At 39.9% G+C, this 23,769-nt stretch overlaps 2 protein-coding genes across 7 annotated transcripts in view; one reads left to right on the top strand and one right to left on the bottom strand.

Moving 5' to 3' along the window:
• Positions 1-374: 374 nt before the first annotated feature.
• On the top strand, positions 375-19,798 carry LOC106495145 (elongation factor 2-like). The gene is made up of 15 exons (XM_067315914.1): positions 375-460; positions 5,635-5,849; positions 6,530-6,711; positions 7,162-7,373; positions 8,463-8,644; positions 9,639-9,744; positions 10,243-10,356; positions 11,517-11,655; positions 13,032-13,227; positions 13,489-13,747; positions 14,476-14,583; positions 15,043-15,396; positions 15,806-15,988; positions 17,237-17,369; positions 19,407-19,798. Exons 1-15 carry the CDS (start codon positions 458-460, stop codon positions 19,598-19,600), a joined length of 2,580 nt encoding a protein of 859 aa, XP_067172015.1. The 5' UTR covers positions 375-457; the 3' UTR covers positions 19,601-19,798.
• A 1,716-nt stretch (positions 19,799-21,514) lies between these two features.
• The window catches only part of PIAS2 (protein inhibitor of activated STAT 2), a 32,502-nt gene continuing 30,247 nt past the window's right edge, over positions 21,515-23,769 (bottom strand). For 3 of the 6 annotated variants that reach the window (XM_067315287.1, XM_067315285.1, XM_067315282.1), the window contains exon 14: positions 21,515-23,447. In XM_067315287.1, the coding sequence (XP_067171388.1) occupies positions 23,262-23,447 (186 nt within the window). In that variant the 3' untranslated portion in view covers positions 21,515-23,261. The remainder of the gene's footprint in view (positions 23,448-23,769) is intronic. The other 3 variants (XM_067315286.1, XM_067315283.1, XM_067315284.1) reach the window with 2 other exon arrangements.

Below are 23,769 nucleotides of genomic sequence, written 5' to 3' on the forward strand. Positions count from 1 at the left end.
CGCTGCTGCCTCGTAGGCGCGGGCTCTGGGAGCCGCCGCCGCTCCTTCGAGGGCCCCGGCGGCCGTTGGGGGCGCGAGCGACCGTTAGGGGCGCGAGCGACCGTTGGGTGAGGCTCCGGGGAGGACCGGGCGGGAAGCTCGCCCCGAGAGCGGCCAGCTGCCCCCTCTCCCGGGGAAAGGAGACGCCGGGAGCAGGCGGCCAGGGACGGCGAAACAGGGCACGGGGACCCCCAGCGCCGCCCCCCCACGCACCATAGACGCCCGGCGAGCACTAGAGCGCCGGCCGCGCTGTGCGGGTGGGGAAGAAGGGGGGGGGGGAAGAGGATGCTCTAGCCCGGCAACAGCTGATCTCTGTGGTTTTGTTCCCGCCTCCCGCAGCCGGGCTGAGGCGGCAGCGGCGGCAGCCGGGAGGGCGAGTAGCGGCGGCGGCAGGTGGGATCCGGCGCCATCCGCCACCATGGTGAGTGCTCCCTTGGGCAGGCGGCCCGGTGCCGCTCGGCCGGCGGCCCAGCTGCCTGCCCACCGCGGTATTTCCGAGGCAGCCTTGCCCTTCGCGCACGTTGAAGGAGGGCAGCTGCCGCGGGGAGGGGGGGGGGCGGCCATCTTCGTGTCCGTTACCGCGCTGCCTCTCAGGTGGGCGGCGGCGGCAGGGCTGGGGCAGCCGGGCTGGGCCGGCCCGCGGCCGCCGCTGGATCCCGAAGTAGCTTCCGAGGAGCCGCGTATTTTCCCTCAGCCCTGACGCCCCCGGGTTGGCCGGGAGCGGGGCGGCGGCGCTGACAGGAGCCCGGCGAGGCCGGGGCGGCGCTGAGCGCGTCTCCGTCCGCCCTGCACCGGGGCAGCCGCGACCTTATTCACCTGCGTTTCGCCATGCGGGTGCTCACGAGGGTGTCAGGTGCACGGGGAGGGGAGCAGGGGGAGGATTAGCGGCATTTGCTTAGGAAATCGGTCTGCTAGAAACACTGCAGGGTACTGTTTTGTGTTTTTTGCTTTTTTGCTTTTTTTCCCCCCGTGGCAAACCCGTCCTGTTACTTTGAATAACAGCCGTTTTAGTAGTGTGTTTAATCTGTTCTGATTCTCTTCTTATTCTAGTGAATCAGATTTGACCAGCCTGTTTCTGTGATAAAAATAGATGCCCGCACATCTTTGCGTTTCTTGATGATTAATGCTATTGGAACCTTTCTTTTTTCATAATTTTATTCTTTTGACTTTTTGTGGTATTCATCTTCTGTTTGTTTTCATCTTTTACCAAAATGCATATCCTAGTTACCTAGGTGAGCTTCAATAAGTGGCTTCATTTTCCCTGTTTTTAGAATGCGTATTTCTGAACTGAAGCTATATAGTGGGTCATTACAATGAGAATTTGAACCTTTTTAAGAGAAGAGGATGCTCTGCAGAAGAGGAAGACCGTCTGCTCTGGGGTGTTACTAATAGCCAGTGATAAGCAGTGCTGCAGTATGGGCTGCCCAAATAATGTCATGCAGTAGTCAAAAGGAGCAAGGCCACTGTCTGGCTGTAGTGGCCGTAAAACTTGAGATTTTGGCAAAAGGGGTGTTCAGTTTTTACTAAAATATCCATGTTTCTCACTTCTGCAAATACTGCTTTCATCTTGTTTTTTTTTGCCTGCTGTTGACACATATTTACAGAAGACCTTAACTACTCAGCAGCAAGCATTTTGTGGCAAAATACTTTGATCCAGTTGCCCTCTAGGACAGCTGATCAGAAACTCTGTAACAGCTCTTTAATGAAAAACAGCTTTAAAATTAATTTGATTATTAATTTGTAATCTGGCTGTATTTTCAGTTGTATTTATGACAAAGATTTTTGTGATGCCATTGCCTCTCTCCATTATAGAACAACACACACAATAAATTCTGTTTTGGCATTTGGGTAAATCAAGTGGTAAATAAAATGTTTAAAAGTGGGTAGCACTTACTTATTAATGCCTTATGGCAGAAACTTCTGGAACATGTAAGACGTTAATATTAATACTAGAATTGAGCTCTTTAGCTGAAAGAGAGAATAATAAAAGTGCTATTTACCTAAACTTGTCAGTCAGTATTAATGTCATATAAATGATCTATGCATGATACTGACTATGTTGGGAGAATATCACTGGAGTCTTTCTGTTGTTTGGAAGCAGTTCAAAAGGCTAACTGGATCAAAGGATCTTGTTATAAAATGCTTGCTGCAGAATAGTTAAGGTTTCCTGTGTATCCGTGTACGACAGCAAGCAAAAAAATTGTCCTGAAGTTCATTCTAGACAGCAACAGGAATGTGTTTTCTGAGACATGATGAGTAAAGAACTGAAGGATGGCAGCATAATGCTGGTGAGATTGAGGGATAGAGCCATCATCATAGTAGTAAATAAGTCTCTTAGAAGGATTTTTAAGTGTTTTTCCATGAGAATCTTCTCTCTTAATAAAGACATATGTAATATTGTTAGAACTTTTGCAGTATCATACTTATTTAGACAATAGTGACATCCTGACTCTTTATTAGCTTTTGTTTTACTGAATATGGTCTGTAAATACCTTCAACTTCAAAACAATAGTTGCTGATGAATTAATTAGCTAAAGGAAATGATCAGATAGGCTCTTGGAGAAATTTGTTGCGTTCTAATGCTAGTTAACGATTTCATCAATGACCTAGTAGAAAACTGAAATATAACTACTAGTAACGCTTGCAGGTTTTTGTTCAGGTAAATTCTTTATCAATGTTAATAATAATTAACCTCTGCAAACCTAATCACTTGGTAAATTCAATGGTTGTTCAAATCAGTCTGATAGCCAAATGCAAAGAATAAAGAATTCGAGTAATTTTGATGGAGAAATTACTATATTCCAGCAAGCAGTGATACTGAAAAAACTTGAGAATATTTTGTTTAGAATATATATATATATATAAACTCTGTATTGCATTATGTATGTGTTCTGAGTAGGGAGCAGTGAAGCTTTTGATAGCTTTTGGTTTCTCTAGAGGTTTTCTTATACCTTTGGTTGATAGCCAGGGAAGTCTCATCTTCTGCTCCAGATGGGCTCTATTCTGTTGTAGAAAGTAGTGTCATTGATGACAACAGTCTTACCCTTGAAACTTTAGTTAAGACTTTAGTATCCTCAGCCTGGGCCCCTGAATGCCATGAAGATAAGGATCAAAACTTGGAGCTTTTGCTTCAGGTGAACGTAAAGATCCCAGCTGGAGAGTAAGGCTTCACTGTTTTTAGGCCCAAATCAAGGATTTTACAACTCAGATACCACCCTAACTCAGATTACAAGAACAGCTTCAGCAGTCTGTGAGAACATCTAGTCCTTTAGGAGGAAAATGCGCATGAAGTTTACATTTAGAATTAATCTAAGTGGACATGTGTAGAAGACCTGTATGCTTAAGAATAAGGAAGAAATAAACTATTGTTGTCATCTCTGCTCCTTGCCCCAAAAGTAGACCACAGTATTGCTTGTGTATATAAATATATTGGAAACTCTGAAGACAAAGGAAAAATACAGATTTTAGTTAAAAGTGAAATCTGTACTAATTAAATATTTATCAGAACTAAATGTCACTGGGTCTGTTAAGAAAAAGAAATGCATAATTAACAAATACAGAGAGCTGGTAGGTATACTTACCAGCACTTAGTATTTATTTAAATTATGAAATACAAGTATTTGGTACAGCTCTTTCTATCATTATACTTAATTCTTGATAAATACTGATTTTTTTTTTCTTTAGTACAGCACTATTATAAATGGAAAAAATGTTGTTGAAAGAAAAAAAATAGTGCTGCTGTTCTCTTTAAATGGAAAGAAGAAAGAGGAAAGAAATATTTCTAGGTCTCAGAAAAAGTATGTGAATTTTAAAGTGCGTGAGACTGAATGCCACGACAGCCTGGTACAGGCTAGAAAAGAATTAAGTATAATTGGTGTTTATTAAACTGAAGGATAATCCAACAGAACAAAATGTAAAATGAAGTGCCTGAGGTGAATCACTAAAAAAACCTTGGGCATACTCTAAAAATTTTCTTGTTTGTACTAAATGTTCTTTAACAGAAAACAAAGCGGGGTTGGTTTGGGGTTGTTTTTCCCATTGGAGACTTTGGGGTAGGAAGGGGACTTTAAACATAGGTTAAAATGGGACAATAATAGATTTTGGGGGAAAGGCCAGGCTGCTGTTTGGTTTAGAGAATTTTTATCTCTTAAGAAGAATTTACTTAATTATAATTATTCCTTTTTATTGAGAGCCATTTTCTTGAGAAAATGTATAATGAGAAAGTTGAGCTGAATATCTGAAATTACTATAGGAATATGCGGTAATAAAGGTACACATCAGAAGTGTATCTGTTAATATATAAAAGCCCTGTTTTGCCTTGCAGGTATATTTGGAGCTCAGCTGATTCTTTTTATTAATATCTTATTGCAAGAAGACAGGTCCCCTGTCTTCAGATGTGCTCATTAAGACCTGGACTGTTAGAAACGTTTCTTGGTGTAGCGATACAAGCGTGTGTTTCTTTATTTGTGTCAATTATAACTAAGTTAGTTATAATAAGTGTAGATGCAGAACCTATTTAAGTTTAAGTTTTTCTTCTGGTGCATCTTTTTTCCCTTGAACAACTAGTATAAACTAGTGTGGTATAATTATGTGATTTGTGTGTGTGTGTTTAATATTCCCCATCATTTTCTTCTCCTTGTTCTGCCATTTTCCATATCCCTATGAGCACTTCATACATTAAAGAGATTTGCAAGAATAATCCTGTTAAATGTATTCCTGTGACCTACGGGTGACGCCCACTACAGAATGAGAGATTGGTGTGGATTAATAAGATCTCATCTTCCACTGTTAAGTTGTCACATGTTTAATGCGTATTTACCAGGGTTTCTTAGGGTCAGGATTTTTTTCTTCAAATTGAATGGAGGAAACTGTCTGCTTTTGAAAAGAGATGGAATAACTTAGAGAAATGAAAAAAATTCTTTCCAGGATGTCTTTTAGGAGACAGACTCTGAAATTTTTGCACTTCATTAATTAAATCCTTTTTAAAGAGGTTTTTGACTGAGGTGGAGCACCAGTGTCTACGGATAATATATTGGCTGAAAAAGCAGAAGACCCAGGCTGCTCTTAAAACCAGGAACAATGGCTTGAAACAATATCAAACCTAAAGCTAAAATATTTCTTCTTTTTTTTAAATACCTGAAAAGCCTTGGAAGGTGGAGAGGGGGGTGTGGGAGGAAAACTTGGCAAAGTGAGGGGCGGTGGTGGGAGGAGAGGAGCAGGACACGTGTGGAAGCTGTGATGAGAGCTGCAGCTTGTAGCTGTATGTACTAGCCCTCCTGTAACATTTGGTTGAGATTAGCTGTTCTGCCTCCACAGGTGAATCCTTCATTTTTCTGATTATTGCCCTTTTGTGATACTAAATATAAGCTGTATTTTAAGTTATGCCTTCACTCTTTGTAATTATAAAACCATGCCAAAAATGTGAATAAGTGTCTGTAATGCTAAGCTTAAAATTATGAACAACTTCATTTCCTCTTTAGATGTTAATTTAATAACAAATGGTAAGCATTTAAAATGTCTCATCAACTTCTGTAGACTTGAAAAGGAAGCATCTTGTCGTCTTGTCTTTTTTTTTTTTTTTTTACCCTCATTCAGGTGAATTTCACAGTAGACCAGATCCGGGCGATCATGGACAAGAAGTCCAATATTAGGAATATGTCTGTGATTGCTCATGTTGATCATGGCAAATCGACATTGACAGACTCGTTGGTGTGCAAAGCAGGCATCATTGCTTCAGCCAGAGCAGGGGAAACGCGATTCACAGACACACGGAAAGATGAACAAGAAAGATGCATCACAATCAAGTCTACGTAAGAGTTTTTCTGGTTTTTGTTTTTTTCTTTTTAGTCTGAAGACTGAAAAATTGTTTGCTCAAAGCCTGTATGCTTTCAGTTTCTTTTTTAAGCTGACATTTCAATCAAGCTATATATTATTGAACTGAAGTTCACAGTCCATGTCATCTATCTTCTGAGTGGAATATAGGCAATATTGGAGTACAGCTTAAATGATTTTCAGAGACCATTCTTACCTGCTCCTCAATGTGGAAAAAGATGCTTTCAGAAAGATTCTTAGTAGTGACCTTGTTTTGTTTTGTTTTTTATTGAATTGCTTACAGACTAATATACCGTTCCCCCAAGCAACTGCGGTGGGCTCTGTCTTGTTAGTATTACCTCTCTCTATGATAACTGCAACTGCAAAGTTAACAAGTTGTAAAGTGATTTGGACTGTGACTCTACAAGTGTCTGACAGCAATATTGTGATATGACCACTATTTTGAGGTGCTAATTTTGAATAAGAATAAAAATTAATTGCACCCAAAGCATTTTAGATCCCAAGAATTTTATCAACAGAAATACTGAAGTCTTATCGTGGTTCTTCCTTTTCTTTTACGTACATCAAGAAGGTATAGGTGCCTGACCTATGCAAGTTTTAAAATCAGCAAATTATTAAAAATTATTAAATTGTTAAAATGAACTGTCTTCTCTCACAGGGCAATTTCTATGTATTATGAACTCTCAGACAATGACTTGGCCTTTATCAAGCAGTGCAGGGATGGTTCGGGTTTTCTTATTAACTTAATTGACTCCCCTGGACACGTTGATTTCTCCTCTGAAGTTACAGCAGCTCTTCGCGTCACCGATGGTGCCCTTGTTGTGGTTGACTGTGTCTCAGGTAAACATGCTCTTCTAATGAAAAAGACTTCAATGTATTTTTTTTCTTCTTAAGAAAAAATCACGAGTGATGCATGAAGCTTCTTTCTTTGAAGCTTTAACTTCTAATGGCGTGAATTTTAATTTGTAATTTTATTCCCTGGCCTTTCCTCTTACCTGCATCTTAGAGTAAAATCCATTTTGTATGGGGCTTGCGGGTCAAATGCAGAGTAACTGGGGAGACAAAATCCATCCTTCAGCAAAATCCTAGGGCATGGAGCTGCCTCTCGTTCTTCTCCTTCTTCAGTTAGAAAATGGAGCAATGCCTGCAACCGAGTAATGCAAGTTGCAGGGAGCACTGAGACTACCAATGAATTCCCAGTTAGAATTTTATAATCACCTTTGCAAAAAGTAGGTTAGAGACCTTGGCCCTATATATAATACACATTTTAATTGAACTTTATTTTTTAAGGAGTTTGTGTACAGACAGAGACTGTTCTGCGGCAGGCAATTGCAGAACGTATCAAACCAGTGCTGATGATGAACAAAATGGATCGTGCTTTGTTGGAATTGCAGCTGGAGCCTGAGGAACTTTACCAGACATTTCAGCGTATTGTGGAAAATGTCAATGTCATCATTTCCACCTACGGAGAGGGTGAAACTGGACCAATGGGTAATATTATGGTAAAGAAAACTTTAAAACTTTGCTTTGATTGAAATCCTATTTTGGAGAGCAAATGTCAGCCGTTTGCCTGGGGGAAATTGCTGAGAGGAAGCTATGGCTTGAAGGCCATAGGACCAGGAGCCAGAAGATTAGCTTTGTTTTCCTGACTTTGCTGCTCAGGTCACTTAAGTGACAAGAAACATGGCCTTTCTGCTCTTCAGCTTCCTACCTAGGCAACCATGAATCCTTTTCCTGGTTTCTTAGGCAGATGTCTATTTAGCAGTTTACTATTAATTGCTGGCTGATAAGAAATTTCATTAGCTATTTTCTGATCTGAAGATGTAGGTGTTTTTGACTCTACCAGTACCTACATCTCAATATATTAGAGATTGGGAAGAAAGATTTAAAACTAGAAACACGAATATTATTTCCTATATAGCAGTTGAGAATAATAAGATAAAAAAAACACCGTCAATTGAGTCTTTTCTGATGGTCCAGCTGTTAGAATAAGGGACTATCAGAATAAGGCTGCTTTGGATATATTTTCTTTTTCCACCGAATAGCTGCACGGCAGTCCTTCTCACCGCAACCAGAGTTGTTGAACCTGCTTCTCGTTGCTTAAATATAACTCTACTGAACGTACTGCAGTATCGTCTAGTTAGTGCAACGGGGGACTCTTGGCTGGGTTCGTAGTCTGGTTGTTATACTACACTAATCTCGGCCATTCTTAAGTCATACCAGTTTTATCTGCAGGGCAGAAGTGAGCCACCCGTATTTTAACTTCCAGAGAAAGTTCGCTAACAATTCAGATGATATTTTTTACAAAGTTATGATCTTTCAAATCCCACATAGGACTTTACAAACATATCTGTGAAGTTTTTGTTTTAGCCTTTGTTATAAATACTCCTGCAGTGTGGGACAAAGTAAGACCCTTGCTTCAAAGTGAGATTTAACAGACCTATTTTAGGGGAAATATTTCTCTGCGTTCTGTCTCTTATGTTCCAGAAAATATTTGGCATCTTCACTCATGCTACCTGCCATTGAAAACAATTGAAACGTTTCAACTCGGTGTTTTGTGAAATGCATTCACTTTTTTTCCCCTTTTAAAGATTGATCCAGTTATTGGTACTGTTGGGTTTGGCTCTGGTCTGCATGGCTGGGCATTTACTCTGAAGCAGTTTGCCGAGATGTATGTGGCCAAATTTGCTGCTAAAGGTGAAAAAGCACAACTGCCTCCCGTTGAGCGTTCAAAGAAAGTGGAAGAAATGATGAAAAAGCTCTGGGGTGATAAGTAAGTGACACAGTATGGAATGAATGTAGATATCTGCTTAGATACCACAGTGATGCTCTTTAAGAATATCACAGCGATGCGTATCAGTGCATATTGAGTTCATGTTTCTGTAAAACTCAGCTTTCATGGGCAGCTTAGAAAGCTAGTCAGAGACATGATTAGAGACAAGAATTGGTAACTCTTGCAACGGTGTATTTATTTATCCCCAAAAGACAACCACTTGTAATACAATTATGCCGTACATGCATTTTTGGTCAGTTCTGATAACCTACTCCATAAAAACAGAAGATTCATTCTCAGAACTTCAGACTGGAAATGCTTTTATTGAACTGTCTAGGTAAAATTAATATGCAACGAGAGATTACAGACCAAGTCCAAAGTCTTTTGTTACTAATGAGTATTTCTATGAATTTAATGAGCCTCAAATTGTATCTCGTAAAAGATGGAATTAATTTCAAATTAGATCTGTATACAGCTTGCTGTTAACTGACTACTTTATGAATATGTGAAAGCTCAAAGAATATTAGCCTGTCTTCTGGTGTCTTCTAATTAACCTACCTTGACTTGTTTACCTCTTGGGATACTCCAAGATTTGTCTTGCATGGTATTTAAATGATTTTAGCAAAGCTTTAAAACACAGTTGCAGGTAACAGGATGGAGTAAAAGAATTCGTGGAAGCTGTTTTGCTTACAGTACCAAGTCCCCTGTAAAAGCCTAAAAATGCAAACCGAAGTCAGTGTATTGAAGTTTAGTAAACAAACAAAAAATGACAAAAAATCCCTCCCAAAACACCCAAGCCCCTCCCTTTCCCACACCAAACATCTAACAGTGCTACATTCAAATAAGGATTAGCCACTCTTCTGCTATTTTAATAACTGCTTAAATATGAAACTTTCCAAAGTTTTCGTTCTGAAATAACTAAGCAGAAATTTTCAGGAAAAGTGGGGACTCCTGAAGTTCAAACTGGATGAGTAAAAATAAACATCTTCTTTAGATATTTTGATCCAGCAACCGGAAAATTCAGTAAATCAGCCACTAGCCCAGATGGAAAGAAGTTGCCACGGACGTTTTGCCAGCTAATTCTGGATCCTATCTTTAAGGTAAAGCAGTGTTCTGTCTTAATTTTATTTAAAGGCTGTAAGGGGAGACTTCTTTAGTTTAGCAGGCTAACTAACTCTTGGAAAAGCCTAAGAGTCTTGCCCTCTCTCTGATAAAGTAGATCCATGTTTTCTGTAGATGCTAGAAAAATGGTGAGGTAAAAGAAGTGTGCAAAAGGTGTGAGGGAGATAGAAGACAGTAAATCAAAATGCCATATTTTAACACTAAAATTACACCTTCTATATTTTGGCAGATTAAAGAAATGTATGTCTCTTTTGTGTGAACCTCTTCTGGTAGGAGTTTGGAATTTGCTTTGAAATTAGAAACATTTGGTATTATCTGTTAATCTTGAGCTGTGTGACCCTTGTGAGTACAGTTTCTCAAACAAAAGCCCAGAACATAGAGAAAGCCAGAAGGTTTTCAGACATACAGGTTGTTTAAGATACATGTTAAGTAAAAAATCTATATTATATATTCCAGTCACTATAAACTTGTTACAGATCTTTGATGCCATTATGAATTTTAAGAAGGAAGAGGCAGCCAAACTGATAGAGAAACTTGATATCAAGTTGGATGTTGAAGATCGAGATAAAGAAGGGAAACCCCTTCTTAAGGTAAAATGGCCTTTCTGCTTTCTTCGAATTGCCAGAGTGGTAGCATTTCTTACCCTTCAGCTGTGTAGTGAGAACAATCTTCTAGGTCCTTCTAAAATCCAAGAAAACTGTCTTAATTGTCATTTTATAATCTGATCAGTGGTTAACTTGTGCATCTGGAATGTCACGATTTGAACTAAAGTACTCTGTGATGTGCTGTACTGAATTTTCTAGAGAGAGAACAAGACTTAAGCATGTTGCTGCATATGAAAGACATGCCTTTTTTGATTTAAGAAGAGAGATTTAATTTTGTACATCAAAAGAAAACAACCAAATACCCTTTTCCCTCACTCTTCTCAAAGTGTAAATGCAACGCTGATAGAAAGCGTGCGTGTGGCCGCGTGTGTGTGCTGTGGTTATATAATCGGTCAGAAATACGGCTTCATGGTTGGCTCTCACACGTTCTTATATTTTCAACAATATTGCTGAATTCTGTTAAACGTTTTGAAGAGTAATGTCTGGAAGCATACGGTCACTCTTTATGCAGCACTCAGTGTGAAAAACAGAGACTTCAAGAAACTCTGCCCAGTTCCTGTGCTAACCCATGTACTCTTTAGGTATGTTAAACCCCACATAAAGGGGGCCGGGGGGGGAAACATGTGGGAAGTTCTTGAATTAATCACTGGAGAAGGGGAATCCAGTCACATCACTGTGGCAAATGGATAGAGATTTAATAAAACATTTGTTTTTATTTTTATCTCTGTATATAGATAAAATGCGATTATTTATGGAGCTGCTTCTTTCTGCTGTTGTAATCTGTCAGATTACAAGGGCAGAAGAACAAGGGTCCTCATGTTTCATTTCAGGAGTTTCATATAATCTGTAAAACCTAATCTTTCTGTTGAAATGTAGGTCACTAGCCCAAAGAAAAGAGAATATGAAGAATGTTGCCTTTCAGTAATTCAAATACATAGATGTTCATCTTGTTTGTTCTAAATATGTATTCTGCTCATTGCCTTTAACAAGATTTAAGTAATTGCAGGGAAATTTTAAGCATTTACATTACATTTAAACTTTTTACATTGCACACCTCAGTATAGCCTTTTACATGCTATCCAGGAATTTTGGAGTTGGTTATTGTGTTTGTTGAAACACGTTTTAATTAGTGTTTGGGTCCCTAGGCCGTAATGCGCCGTTGGCTGCCTGCTGGAGATGCCTTGCTTCAGATGATCACCATTCACCTTCCTTCCCCTGTAACAGCACAGAAATACCGTTGTGAACTTCTTTATGAGGGGCCACCTGATGATGAAGCTGCTATGGGTAAAAAAAATATTTCTAGCCTACTAGAGGCTGTTGAAAACACAGCACCACTACTGCACAGATGAGTAAAATGGATCAACTTAAAAACGGCCTAAAATGGATTTGGATTAGGTTTTTATGCGCAATGATAATTACTAGTTTGGGACACTATTGAACAAGTATTACCAGAAGTAAGCAAAGTAAAAGCCTTGGGGTACTGCAAATAAAACCTGCTTTATATCCTGATGTACTGGATGTTGACGTGTGAAACCACGTTGTATTTTCTTTAGATTCAGAGAATGTGCAGATGAGATGAGCAGGAAGATAGAGTGTAGTGGCCTTGGATATACTGTAAAAGAGGGGCAGAACAGCAAGTTCATTACCTCATTCTCTCTGAAGCTTTGGTTATGGTCTCCTAGTGAATCCTGTGGGGGTTTTTTTGTTTTTTTTTTTTCACCTCAGTCACAGTCAGAATCATCACAAGATATTTTGCTTTCAGACAGTTCTAACATGTCCCATAATAGCGAACCTGTTGTTACTGTTCTCTGATTTGATCTCTACCTAAAGTTGCTAAGGGAGATCTTGAAGCTACTTGAACTAAAATATCATTTAAAAAAAAGGGAACCATCTCCCAGCTGTGTGCAGGTGTAGCTGAGGTCATAACTAGGTAATGGGCAAATAGCTGAATCCAAATCTGATTAAGGGCCGTGGGTCTCTCACTGATGCATTTGGAAGTACTCATCTGTAATATGGTTCTCAGCTTGAGTGCTTCCTGCAGTATCTGCTTGTCTAGGTTCTCTGTACATTTGTCACTTCCCTTAGAAATCCACAGATGTTAAAATAAATAAATCATATTTGAAGTTATTTTCAAGTGCAATATTAGCAGAAGAGAAGTTCATCTATGAGAGTGCATGTGTTTAATGAACCATTAAACTCTTCCTTGCAAAAACAGGACAGGACTTCGGGTTAGAAGTCTTGCTTCTGACCATACCATCAATGTGGTCACTGAACACCTAGCATTCTAGTACTATTTTATCTTCTGGATTCTGATGGATTACAGGACATCTTTAAATCCCTCTGTCCTAGACTTTTCCTGGGACTAGGCTGCATTAATAGAGACTAAAATAATGGAACCTGCTACCAGAAGAGTGAAACTTCTGCAGCAAGAAAATAAGTTTTAACAAAGGTCTCAGTATTGGAAGAAACAACAACGCTAATGAACCATTACCTTAACAAACTTTAAGATAGCCGTAGTTGTAATTCCTGTATTTCCACGCTTTTGTCCCTTCTTGACTGAAAGATAAGGTTCACTGAATTTTGGAAGTCGTATGTATATAGTTCTAACTTTTGAAGTCTCACAGAAAATGTGTATGATACAGATACGTGTTTCACTGCAGGTGTAAAAAACTGTGATCCCAAGGGCCCTCTGGTGATGTATATTTCCAAAATGGTCCCCACGTCTGATAAGGGGCGTTTCTATGCCTTTGGGCGAGTCTTCTCTGGCATTGTTTCTACTGGACAGAAAGTTCGAATCATGGGACCAAACTACACACCTGGCAAGAAGGAAGATCTTTACCTAAAACCTATTCAAAGGTAGATGAAAATAGTGCATTTCTTTTGAAGAGGATTGCATGCAAAAACAAATGTTTGCTTTTAGTTTTTGAGATCCTAATGAAGGAATATTTTTATTTCTTTTTAAGAGACTTTTTTTTTCTGTTTAACAAAATCAGTAATCCAGAGGGATTTTAGGCAAATAATAGGCAATTTTCCTTTTTATGAAAAGGCATAGCTTTTTGGAAATACTAAGGCTAAAACAAATATTCAAGGATTGTTGCTCATCCTCTGTCTTTATAGAACCATTTTGATGATGGGTCGTTATGTTGAGCCCATTGAGGATGTACCTTGTGGCAACATTGTTGGTCTAGTTGGTGTTGACCAGTTTTTGGTGAAGACGGGTACCATTACCACCTTTGAACATGCCCACAACATGAGAGTGATGAAATTTAGTGTTAGTCCAGTTGTACGTGTTGCTGTTGAAGCAAAAAACCCTGCTGATCTACCAAAACTAGTTGAAGGTCTAAAGCGTCTGGCCAAGTCTGATCCTATGGTTCAGGTGAGTGTTAGCTATGCTAAGTTTTAGCTTTAGAGCTGTTGGTTTGCAGTGAAATATCCAAAGGACTCAACTTTGTTCATAGAGAGCTCTTTCTGTGATCTAATAGCATGGCTGCAGACTCAAGACAGTGTTCTGCTACGATTGTTTGAGGTAACACAAGCTAAATAGGGATAAGTTTAGTCAGAATTTGAATAGGAAGATCCTGAGGAAAAATCCAGATTCTGCAAGTTAGATTGGTCTTTGAGCAGTACTCTTCTTTATATATATTTTTTAAATACTGAAATACATCAGGAGGACAGGAAGTTATTTTTTTTTTTTTTTTTTTGGACCTCTGTACCGTGCATTTTTAAAGACCTTGAGTTTCATGACAGCTGTAGTGACCCAATTAAAGACAGGAGGTTTCTTTGGCCAACCTGAATTCCCCATGCAGTTTCAGTGTAATGAAGTGTTTTTCACTTTTCACCATAATTTCCTGCATAATTTTGTTGAGCGGTATTCAAATTAGCTGCCACGCTTTATTTGAAAGTATTGTTTTGCTGATGAGTGAGGAGATTCATTCTGGATCACTCCTGAACCACAAAGAAACAATATATAGATACGTTGCTAACTTTTCCTATACTCGTTGTTGAGCAGTTTTGGGATCTGACATTTTTCTTATTTAGCCTCTGTGTTTCTGTTAATACTAATAAATTCTTAAAATGTTTACTTCCTGCTGTTTCCTGTTCTAGTGTATTATTGAAGAGTCTGGTGAACACATTATTGCTGGAGCTGGGGAGCTGCATCTAGAAATTTGCCTTAAAGATCTGGAAGAAGATCATGCTTGTATTCCAATTAAGGTATAAAAGGATTTTTGTGGATTGCAATGTACGGAATATGACTAAACATTAACCTTGAAAAATCTCATCTTAATCTGCTGGTGGTGGTTTTCTTAGAGCAGCTTTCTTAAAGCAATTAGAAACTTTTAAAAGGAGACCAACCATTCAAGTAATAATGGGAATTCGTTAGTAGTTTCACTAACGAGCTTAGAATTGGGAAGAGGTGTGAGAAAATTCTAGTGAACCAGAAAACTAAGGTGAACCATGATGGTAACTGTTGATATGCAACTGAAAATGTTGCTGTTTCTCTCGATGAGGCTGGCAGAGCATGCTTGTATGACAGTGAAATTAGCATTAAACACACTGCCTAAGGAGAAGCAGCAGTTTATTATTAGCGTTTCATTGGTATATGGAAATGATTTACATAATCAGCTTTGTACTTCAGCTGAGGAAAATCTTTTTCTTTGATTTACTTGGCAGAAATCAGACCCAGTTGTGTCCTATCGTGAGACAGTTGGTGAGGAGTCGAACCAGATGTGCTTATCCAAATCTCCCAACAAACACAACAGGCTGTACATGAAGGCTCGGCCCTTTCCCGATGGTCTGGCAGAGGATGTAGACAAAGGGGAAGTCAGTTCCCGTCAAGAACTGAAGCAGCGTGCACGTTACCTGGCGGAGAAATATGAGTGGGATGTATCTGAGGCCCGTAAGATTTGGTGCTTCGGACCTGATGGTACGGGTCCAAATATCTTAGTTGATATCACAAAAGGTGTCCAGTATCTAAACGAAATCAAAGACAGCGTTGTTGCTGGCTTCCAGTGGGCTACCAAAGAAGTAAGTATAGTTCTATGCGTTTTACTTATATCTTGTGTTACTGAAATGTATCTGAGCTCTGTAATATTTATTCATGTGAAATCTTAAGAAATTGTCTGTACCCAATGGGAATTGCGCAGGGGGTAGCTGGAGGTTGTCCACCACTGAAGAATGTGTGTCACTCATCCTACGTAATGAACAGCTTGTTATCTGCAGGCATTTCAGTGTTCATTCCAAACATGAGTTCGGAAATGCTGGTGTTCTTGGAAAGTCCTTCCTGTATGTATAGACTGCCTTGATCTGAATATAACTGTTCAGTATCACCATGAGTGACTTAAATCAGAAGGCCAGAATCCTACTAAGGGAGGGTTCCTATCTCGGAAACTGAGTAATACTACACCACTCTTTTTTCCCCCTTTCAATCCTGCAGGGTGTCTTGTGTGAGGAGAACATGCGAGGCGTTCGTTTTGATATCCACGATGTCACTCTGCATGCTGACGCTATTCACCGCGGCGGTGGGCAAATCATTCCCACCGCTAGGCGGGTTCTGCATGCCTCTACGCTGACAGCGCAACCCAGGCTTATGGAGCCCATCTATCTGGTAGAAATCCAGGTATGAAACAGGGTTTTATACTTGAGACAGAGAGAAATATATAATCATGTTTCTGCATTCTCTTCCAAGAAACAATAATAGCTGTTTTAGATCAGTGTTATAAAGACTTTATTTGAGGATACCTTTTCATTCCAAGATAAGAAAGAGCTTGAATAGAAGCAGCAAAACGCAGGAGGGAAGGTGAATTGCACTGTTCTCTATGAACTGCCAGTGCCCTTGGGAAAGTTATGATTCGTTCTTTTTTCCTGCTCTTTTTCTGTCACTGTAAATATTTGGGAGAACAAACTTTGGGTATCCTAAATACCAAGAAAGAGCAGCAAGGAAGGTGTGGGGTTTTGGGTGGGTTTTTTGTTTGTTTTTTTGTTTTTTTTAATAAGCTCTCTTTTGAGCTGTTAAACATTAACTTCTGTTGCTTGAATAATTGTTTTTTCTTGGTAAATGAAATTCTTCCATGAAGGAGCCTTGGAAATGTATTCTAAGCTAAAAGTATTTTTATCCCCAAGTACAATTGTTCGCCTATCAGTTTGTCTTAACTGTCTTAGCAGTGATTAGAAGATTTAAAACCCCGTTTAAAAATTAATTTGAGACTACACTGCTGGGTGGTGGGCAGGAAATCTGTCATCTCAGTTGCTTAAAAATGTCTTAGCCATGAGGACTGAAGAAGATGAATGCAAGTAAAGATAAAGCATGGAAATGGAGAATTTTCTCACCTCTATGACTTGTGAGACCTATCATGACAAAGGAGGGGGTTGTGCAAACTTAGTGGTATGTGTAAGTGCATGTGTGTGTTTATTTAAATAGAGTTTTATCAAAGCATTTGTCCGTCATGTTGTGACTTCTAAGATAATGTGTGGTGAGATTCTCCTGTAGTAATTGTATTTATTATAAAGAGCCAGAAAACTCTGCTTTCTTTTGCCAGAGGATAGTTGTAGGCAGTTCATTGACTCAATATGTGAACTTCAAACCAGTCTAGTTGGTATATACAGTAATTGGAGACTGCACAGTTATGAGAGGCAGAGAAGGCAGGCAGAGCTCCTGACAGATGTTTTCTTGGAAGTGAGAGGGAAGCCACTTGTTACAGAAGAGAGAAATTGCTCTCAGAAAAGAGCAAATACAGGAGAAAAATCGGGAGATCTGTGTAGAGGGATTGCCTCATGCTGCATGCATTCTGGCTGTGTTTTAATAACTGGCGATTTACTACTTGGTAGTTTTTTGTTCTTTTTTTTTTTTTTTTTTTTTTTTTAATAGTGCCCAGAGCAAGTGGTTGGTGGGATCTATGGTGTCCTGAACAGGAAACGTGGACATGTTTTTGAAGAATCCCAAGTGGCAGGAACCCCAATGTTCGTGGTCAAGGCATACCTACCTGTAAATGAGTCATTTGGTAAGACGGCTCTTTATTTATTACCCATATGCAGCTAAAGAAAGAACTCTGCAGGATGAAACAGACTTAAGAATTCCCGTTTCGTTAGCTCCAAGTTTCTTCCTGTTGTCTCTTCACATCTTTGGTTCGTTCATTTAGAACAAATAGTTGACTCCTTTGTTTCTGGCAGCCTTCTGCATTGGGCTTTCAGGCAAGCAGAGGGTGCCAAAAAGATTATGTGCAGTACCTTCTGCAAATTAAGAATTTTCAGTGTTTACCAGGTTCTGTTTCCACCATTTTTAAAAAAAGGCCTTCCTGCGAAGCAAGCTGCATGAAAGGAATTTGACTTCAGTGACAGCAGGCTAGAAAATTTTTACTGATTTTTAGTTTTTAGAAGGACAGAATGTCAGCCAGAGTAGCTTAAACAGCATTACACCTTCTTTCCCATCTTTAAGAACTACCTCTAATATAATGTTACATCTTCCCCTTCTTATATTGCCCTGAAACTTCAACTTTTCAGTGTGGTACAAGGCTGGGGTCTTTTTTTTTTTTTTTTTTTTTTTCCCTTCCCCAAGTTGCCAGAGAGCTTAAACTAATGTCATAAAAGGAAAGAGACATGTTTTCCAAACACGGAAGAACAAAAAGTTTAAACGTAGACTTTGGAGCATATGGATTACGCTGGACCCTCAGTGTCAACTTGCATGGCACGTTAACATCCAAATTCTGAAAAACTGCCTCCCTAGTTGCTTGCAAAAGCTGCTGTTGAATCTTCCTAAAACAATGATCCAAAGATACAGGGAAATACCAGTACTAAGGAGTGGTTAGAGGTCATTCCACAGTAGCAAAGCCTCAGTTCACAGGGAGAAGCTGTTCTTGTGACTGAATACTTGGGAGAAGGGGATGACATCACTATAAAGATGGGGAAAATGGCAAAGGAAACACCCGTATGTCTTCAGTCAAACATAGGTGGCTCTGTGGTGTCAGACTAAAGGTGTAGTTAGACCAGCAGCTTGTTTGTGACAGCACCTGAAAGCGAGTTCTTGGGAAAGAGGAGGAACAAGGCAAGCTTGTGTAATGCTTCCCAGCAAATCTTTTGTAACCACTTTTGAAGGCTTCCTGGGGCAGAGAGAGTTTCTATACAAATTTAGTGACCCTTGGTTGGGTTTCTCTTTATGAACTTATTCCATCTCCCCTTTCAATCAACGTAAAATGTTAGCATCCACAGCGCTGGCAGAGTTGTGCAGATCTACGCTTAGCTGTGTGAAGAACTGCCACCTTCCATGTCTGCTGAATCTGGCTCCTACTGGCTTCATTTGATGTCTCCTTTATATTGGGAAAGACCATGAGATACTGATCTTTATCCAATGTGTCCATGTCACTTATGATTTTGTATACTGCTATTATATCCTTCCTGCTAAGTTGCTGCTCTTTTCACTCTGAAGAGTCTGAGCTTGCTAAGTTGTTCACTGCATGGAAGCCAGTCCAGGGCTTTGGTCATCTCTGTTGCCCTTCTCTGAACCTTCTTCCACTTCTGCAGTATCTGCTTTTGTGATGAAGGGACCAGAACTGCACACGGTATTCAAGGTGTGGGCTTTCACGAAAAATAATAATGGTATTCTCTTCGGTTCTGTGTTCCTTTCCTAACAGTTCCTAGCATCTGACTTCTCTTTTTTGACTGCTTCTGAATGTTGAGCTAATGCTTTTGTACTTGCTAGCATAACCCTAAGATCTCAAACTCGGTGTAGTTGATTATTCAGGTCCCATTACATTATGTGGGAAATATAACTTTTCCCGTGTGCCTTTTCAGCTAAGTTGAATTATATTTGCCATTTTGTTGCCTATTTACTTGGTCACACCAGGTCTTTCTGCAGTTCTACAGAGTTGTCTTCATTTTTACCTACTTGAAATAATCATCTGAAATGTGGAGGCTTCCTAACAGTACCTCACCCAGGTTCTGGAAGAGCGTTCTTAGGGATTTGTCTGTGCAGAAATTCATAATAACCCAAAATCTTTTGGTAACTCATCCATTTTTTTTTCTTTCTCCTTCCTTCCCATTAGGTTTCACTGCTGACTTGAGATCCAACACTGGTGGCCAGGCTTTTCCACAGTGTGTCTTTGATCATTGGCAGATTTTGCCTGGAGATCCTTACGATGCAAATTCTCGTCCTTGGCAAGTTGTGGCTGAAATACGTAAGCGCAAAGGCTTGAAGGAGGGTATTCCACCTCTGGATAACTTCCTAGATAAGTTGTAACCACATCCTCTGTTTTATGTTATATGATACAATGACAGGTTTCATCATGATACTGTTTCCTCATAAAACCAGGAAAGAAATGGAAAGTTTTCAATATCGCGTTAAATACACACATAGTCTAGTTTATTGTGATTATGGCATGATCACCTACTAAAAAGAAAAGAAAATAAAAATAGTAAATGTTTGACTTACGAGATTGTTTTTGCCTGTATCTTGTCTGTGATCACTGATGCCTATAACAAACATGCATAGAAACCAGTTACCTAGGATTCTAATGGTTTTCTTTCCAGTTTGCCTAATCCACAACTGTCTTCTGACCTAGGAAGCAGCTTCCCCTGTTGTTGCACTTACAGGAATTCTTGTTGAACTGTCAGTTTATTTGTCCTCTCAATGAGAAGATGCTTACTTTCATTTTCCAACTTGAATCCTCTGTGCTCTTGAAGACTGATAGTGAAAGGTTTGCAATTACAGGTAAGTTTTCTAGCATTCAGGGGCTAGATTTAAAGGCGGATATTGAAAATCCCACCTAATTTTGGAAATGCTCAATTCTGCTGCTGGACAGGTGCAGAACCGCCTATGGTTGGTGCCATATCATTGGGCAGCAAAGTTCTGCACAGGTGGCTCACAGTTACTTCAGACAATCTTGTCTGACATGGAAGTACGGACAGCTCACAAGTCTTTATATGGGTACAGCCTTTTTACGACTAGTATTTTAGCAGCTAATTGTCCTAATGATGAAGCTCACTTATCTTTCAGAAACTGCAGAAAAAGATGCAAACGCATGAGTGGGGAAAAAAGGGCCATCTCTTGCAGCATGGCTTTCTTTGCTTGTTGGTTAGCCATGCAGGTAGAAGGAACTCCTATTCCTCACCTAAGCTTTCCTTTCCTCCTGCGGTTGGTTTGAAAGTATCTATCTTTGACATAGTACATTCAAAGCACTAAGCAGATACTTCTGTAGTGGAAACAAAAAGGTAAGAAGTCTAACCTTTTCTTCAAGATTTTCTCTTGCTAGAAGTTCTCAGTTAGACATTCTAGTGCATTTTGGCTGCAGCACATAATACTTTACTTTTTCCTAAAGCAATGTTAATTCATCCAGATACAATGGATGGGCTTGCTCAAGGTAGGGAGCACAGCTGGAGTGATAGAGGCCTTGATTAAATCCTGACTCCCCTCCCCTTTCTACCCACCATTGCTCAAGTTCTTGGTTATCTTCTGGAAGAAGGTTTAGCAAATGGGTGATGGGGCTGCATGGCAGTACTCAAAGCACTTGATGTGCACATCATCTACAAAATCAAGTGGATTACACAAGACTAATAAATACTTCCTCTGTGTACATCAGTGTAGCAATAGAATTACATTGTTTACCTTAACACTTACCTCATGCTGCAACCTATGAAAAAAATCTGTCTCCTGAAAGGAAGAAGGGCTCAAGACCCATAAATCTGCTTCTGCCACTGCTGTCATAGGTCTGGAAGGTGTAAGGCTATTGACAGCTGCTGAAGTTGTGCCCCAGATGGCTGGGGGCCCACACCTTAGGCATCTTAAGTAACCACTAGCAGGGTACCGTAGTTAACTTGCTTAGTAAAATTTCAGTCATATTTTATGTATTTTATAATACCAGGACTGTTTTAGAGCACTTGTAAGTCAGAAAAGTTTCTTTTCTTAGGACATGAGAGACATAGTTACATCCCTTCAGGCAGTTCAGCAATTGCCTGTGTCACACGCTGTGATTAGTCGTACAAACAGCATCTTCAGTACCATACCCCTTTTAAACACTTTATTTAGAATGGCTTTTGAACCTCTCAGCACTCTTCCTGTTCAAGTTACTGCACAAGTGTGATGCAGAAAGCGCTGATCAGCTGCAGGCCATTAGGCAGAAAACCTCATGAGTAGCATGGCTTTATTAGAAATAAATCATGCTAAAAAACTGAGCCTTTTAATAGGTAGAAAAAAAAAAGTAACAGATGAGGGAAAGAGAACAAAGGGTAGGTGCAATATTAAGACCAACAGGTGAATTGAAGACTGGTGTGAAAGGTTGTACAAAAAAAGGCAATGAGGAACAGTAATGCAGCATCCAGGATGGGAGTACAGGGCAGACAAAAGTTACAATACATCCTGCTTCAAGAGTTCTTATCTATGTACTTAGTTCAAATACTGTAACAGTAGGCAAAAAGCACCAAACATCTCAGACTAAAGAAATAAAAAAAAAAAAGGAACACAAGATTGGAGAAAACTGAAAGCTGGTAGCTAGGGAAAGAGTAATTTCAAATACAGTTACTCAACGGAAACACAACACTTGGAAAAGTTGCTATGTCAACATATATAGACAATACCATTATTCCAGCTCTATGGAAATGATTTGATTTTCCTGGTCTGTCACCTCTTCTGTGTACAGCCCTGAGGAGGTTATCCCTAGAAATGTGTGCATGCATGTGTGGGGAAACACTGCATACACAGAACAAAGCAGCAGATTCAGAGTATTAAAATAGGAGGAAGTTATTTCAGTCTGATTAGAAAAGCCATGATTCGATGGCTGCGTAATACAGGACAACATGTTGCTAAACCCTAAACATGTAGTTCTAGTTAGGCGGGAAGAGCATGCACCTACAGCATTTGTCTTCCAAAAAGACAAGTCTCCACTACAGCAAGTCAAACTGCAGTATTCCCAGACAGGACACAGCAGTTACTGAAGTGACGGAAGCCATGGGCAGAACATCCTAGAAAACAATCCTGCAGTGGATAAAGTACGAGAGAGACTTTGTGTCCTCACAGCTGCCATACAAAGCATGCACTTCAGTTTATCATCTGATGGGGGCTGGCATTTACAGTAAGGACCAACAAGGACTCTACAATCCAAATAGTTCTTTCTTATCACCTCTTAAAGTGGTCAGGCCAGAGAGTCAGCTATAGCTCAGGGGTGCAGAGGGGGAATTTTGGGGGTTGTGTGTCATAGTTGTGGAGTGACAGCGCACAGTTTGTATAATGCAGGGTTTGCATAGATAGCTTGTCCCCTTCCCAGCCCAAAGAACATTAAGAGGAAGAAGTCAGTTTAGGATTTTGTTGCATTTGTGAACGTGAAATCAAGAAAAAAGCCAATGCATTTACAGAGGCTTCCCCTACCTTCCAGGTCAGGAGGAAGAAGGGAGCAAGAGAAGTACAAAACACAAGTCATGGCTATTTCACAAAGCTTCATTGTCTTAAATGAAGTTTATTACAGGCCCCAGTTGAAAGTATTAAAAATTCACCAATGCATACACTTCTGCACCTTTGTCCAGGTTGCTGTTGTTCTAGAATAGTTAAGTGCCTTTTTTAATTAAAAAAAGTCTGTGTTTTTGTGTTTTGTTTTAACATTATTGCTGTTTTGACAACAAAATTAAAAACCATTCTTGGACTCCATCCAGCAACAAAAAGTCAGTTTCCCCAGAACAAGCCAAAAGGGTAAAAGCAGGTTCTGAAGGGGCCTTTTCTCTACCAGCTATTTAATGAGCAAGAAAAAAAAAATTCTAATCACTTCTGTTCCTAGTGTAGATGAATTTACTCCATTTTCCAGAAGGCAAATCTTTTCAATAAATATCGGAATAACTTCCAAGACACTGCAGTTCCAGAGACACAACAAGCAGCTCTGTGCCGTTTCTCCTGGAGTCCCCTGCTGCCCCTTGTTTCAGTCCAGTGAGATGATGTCAGGAGCGCTGCCTCCGCTGCTGGTTATAACTCCAGTCTCGCTCCTGCTCGAGGAGCTAACGTGAGTGCTGCTCTCGTGGTGACTGGTTGATGTGATGATGCTGCCAGGCGTGCTGCTTGTTAAGGTTGAGGTGAGACTATCCAAAAACATAGGAGGACAGTACTGCTTGAAACAAACAATGAAGAATGAAGAGACTAACTGCACAAGGGAAATGTATGCTCTGAAGATACATCTTCCCTACAACAAGCACAAAACAAGTTACTAGCAGAATCTCACTAAAACATGCATGGTAAGAACCAGAGTTCTGCAAACCAGCAAGTAAGCAAGCAGAGATGGTAGTCACCACCTTTCTTCCTCCTCTTCCCCCTTCTCTAATAAGTGGTCAGCTTGAGCATTTACTGGCACATAAGGAAACACCATCATGACCACAATGATCACCATTAAAAAAATAAATAAAAAGAAGCATTTGTGGACTGTCTGCGCTCCT

This window comes from Apteryx mantelli, chromosome Z (assembly GCF_036417845.1).
Source record: "Apteryx mantelli isolate bAptMan1 chromosome Z, bAptMan1.hap1, whole genome shotgun sequence".
Taxonomy (NCBI): Eukaryota; Metazoa; Chordata; class Aves; order Apterygiformes; family Apterygidae; genus Apteryx; species Apteryx mantelli.

Excerpts from the sequence above, each read along its gene's own strand:
- LOC106495145 (XM_067315914.1), top strand. Across the intron at positions 10,357-11,516 it reads AAGGGAAACCCCTTCTTAAG|GCCGTAATGCGCCGTTGGCT; the intron begins GTAAAATGGCCT and ends TTGGGTCCCTAG. Across the intron at positions 13,228-13,488 it reads TACCTAAAACCTATTCAAAG|AACCATTTTGATGATGGGTC; the intron begins GTAGATGAAAAT and ends CTGTCTTTATAG.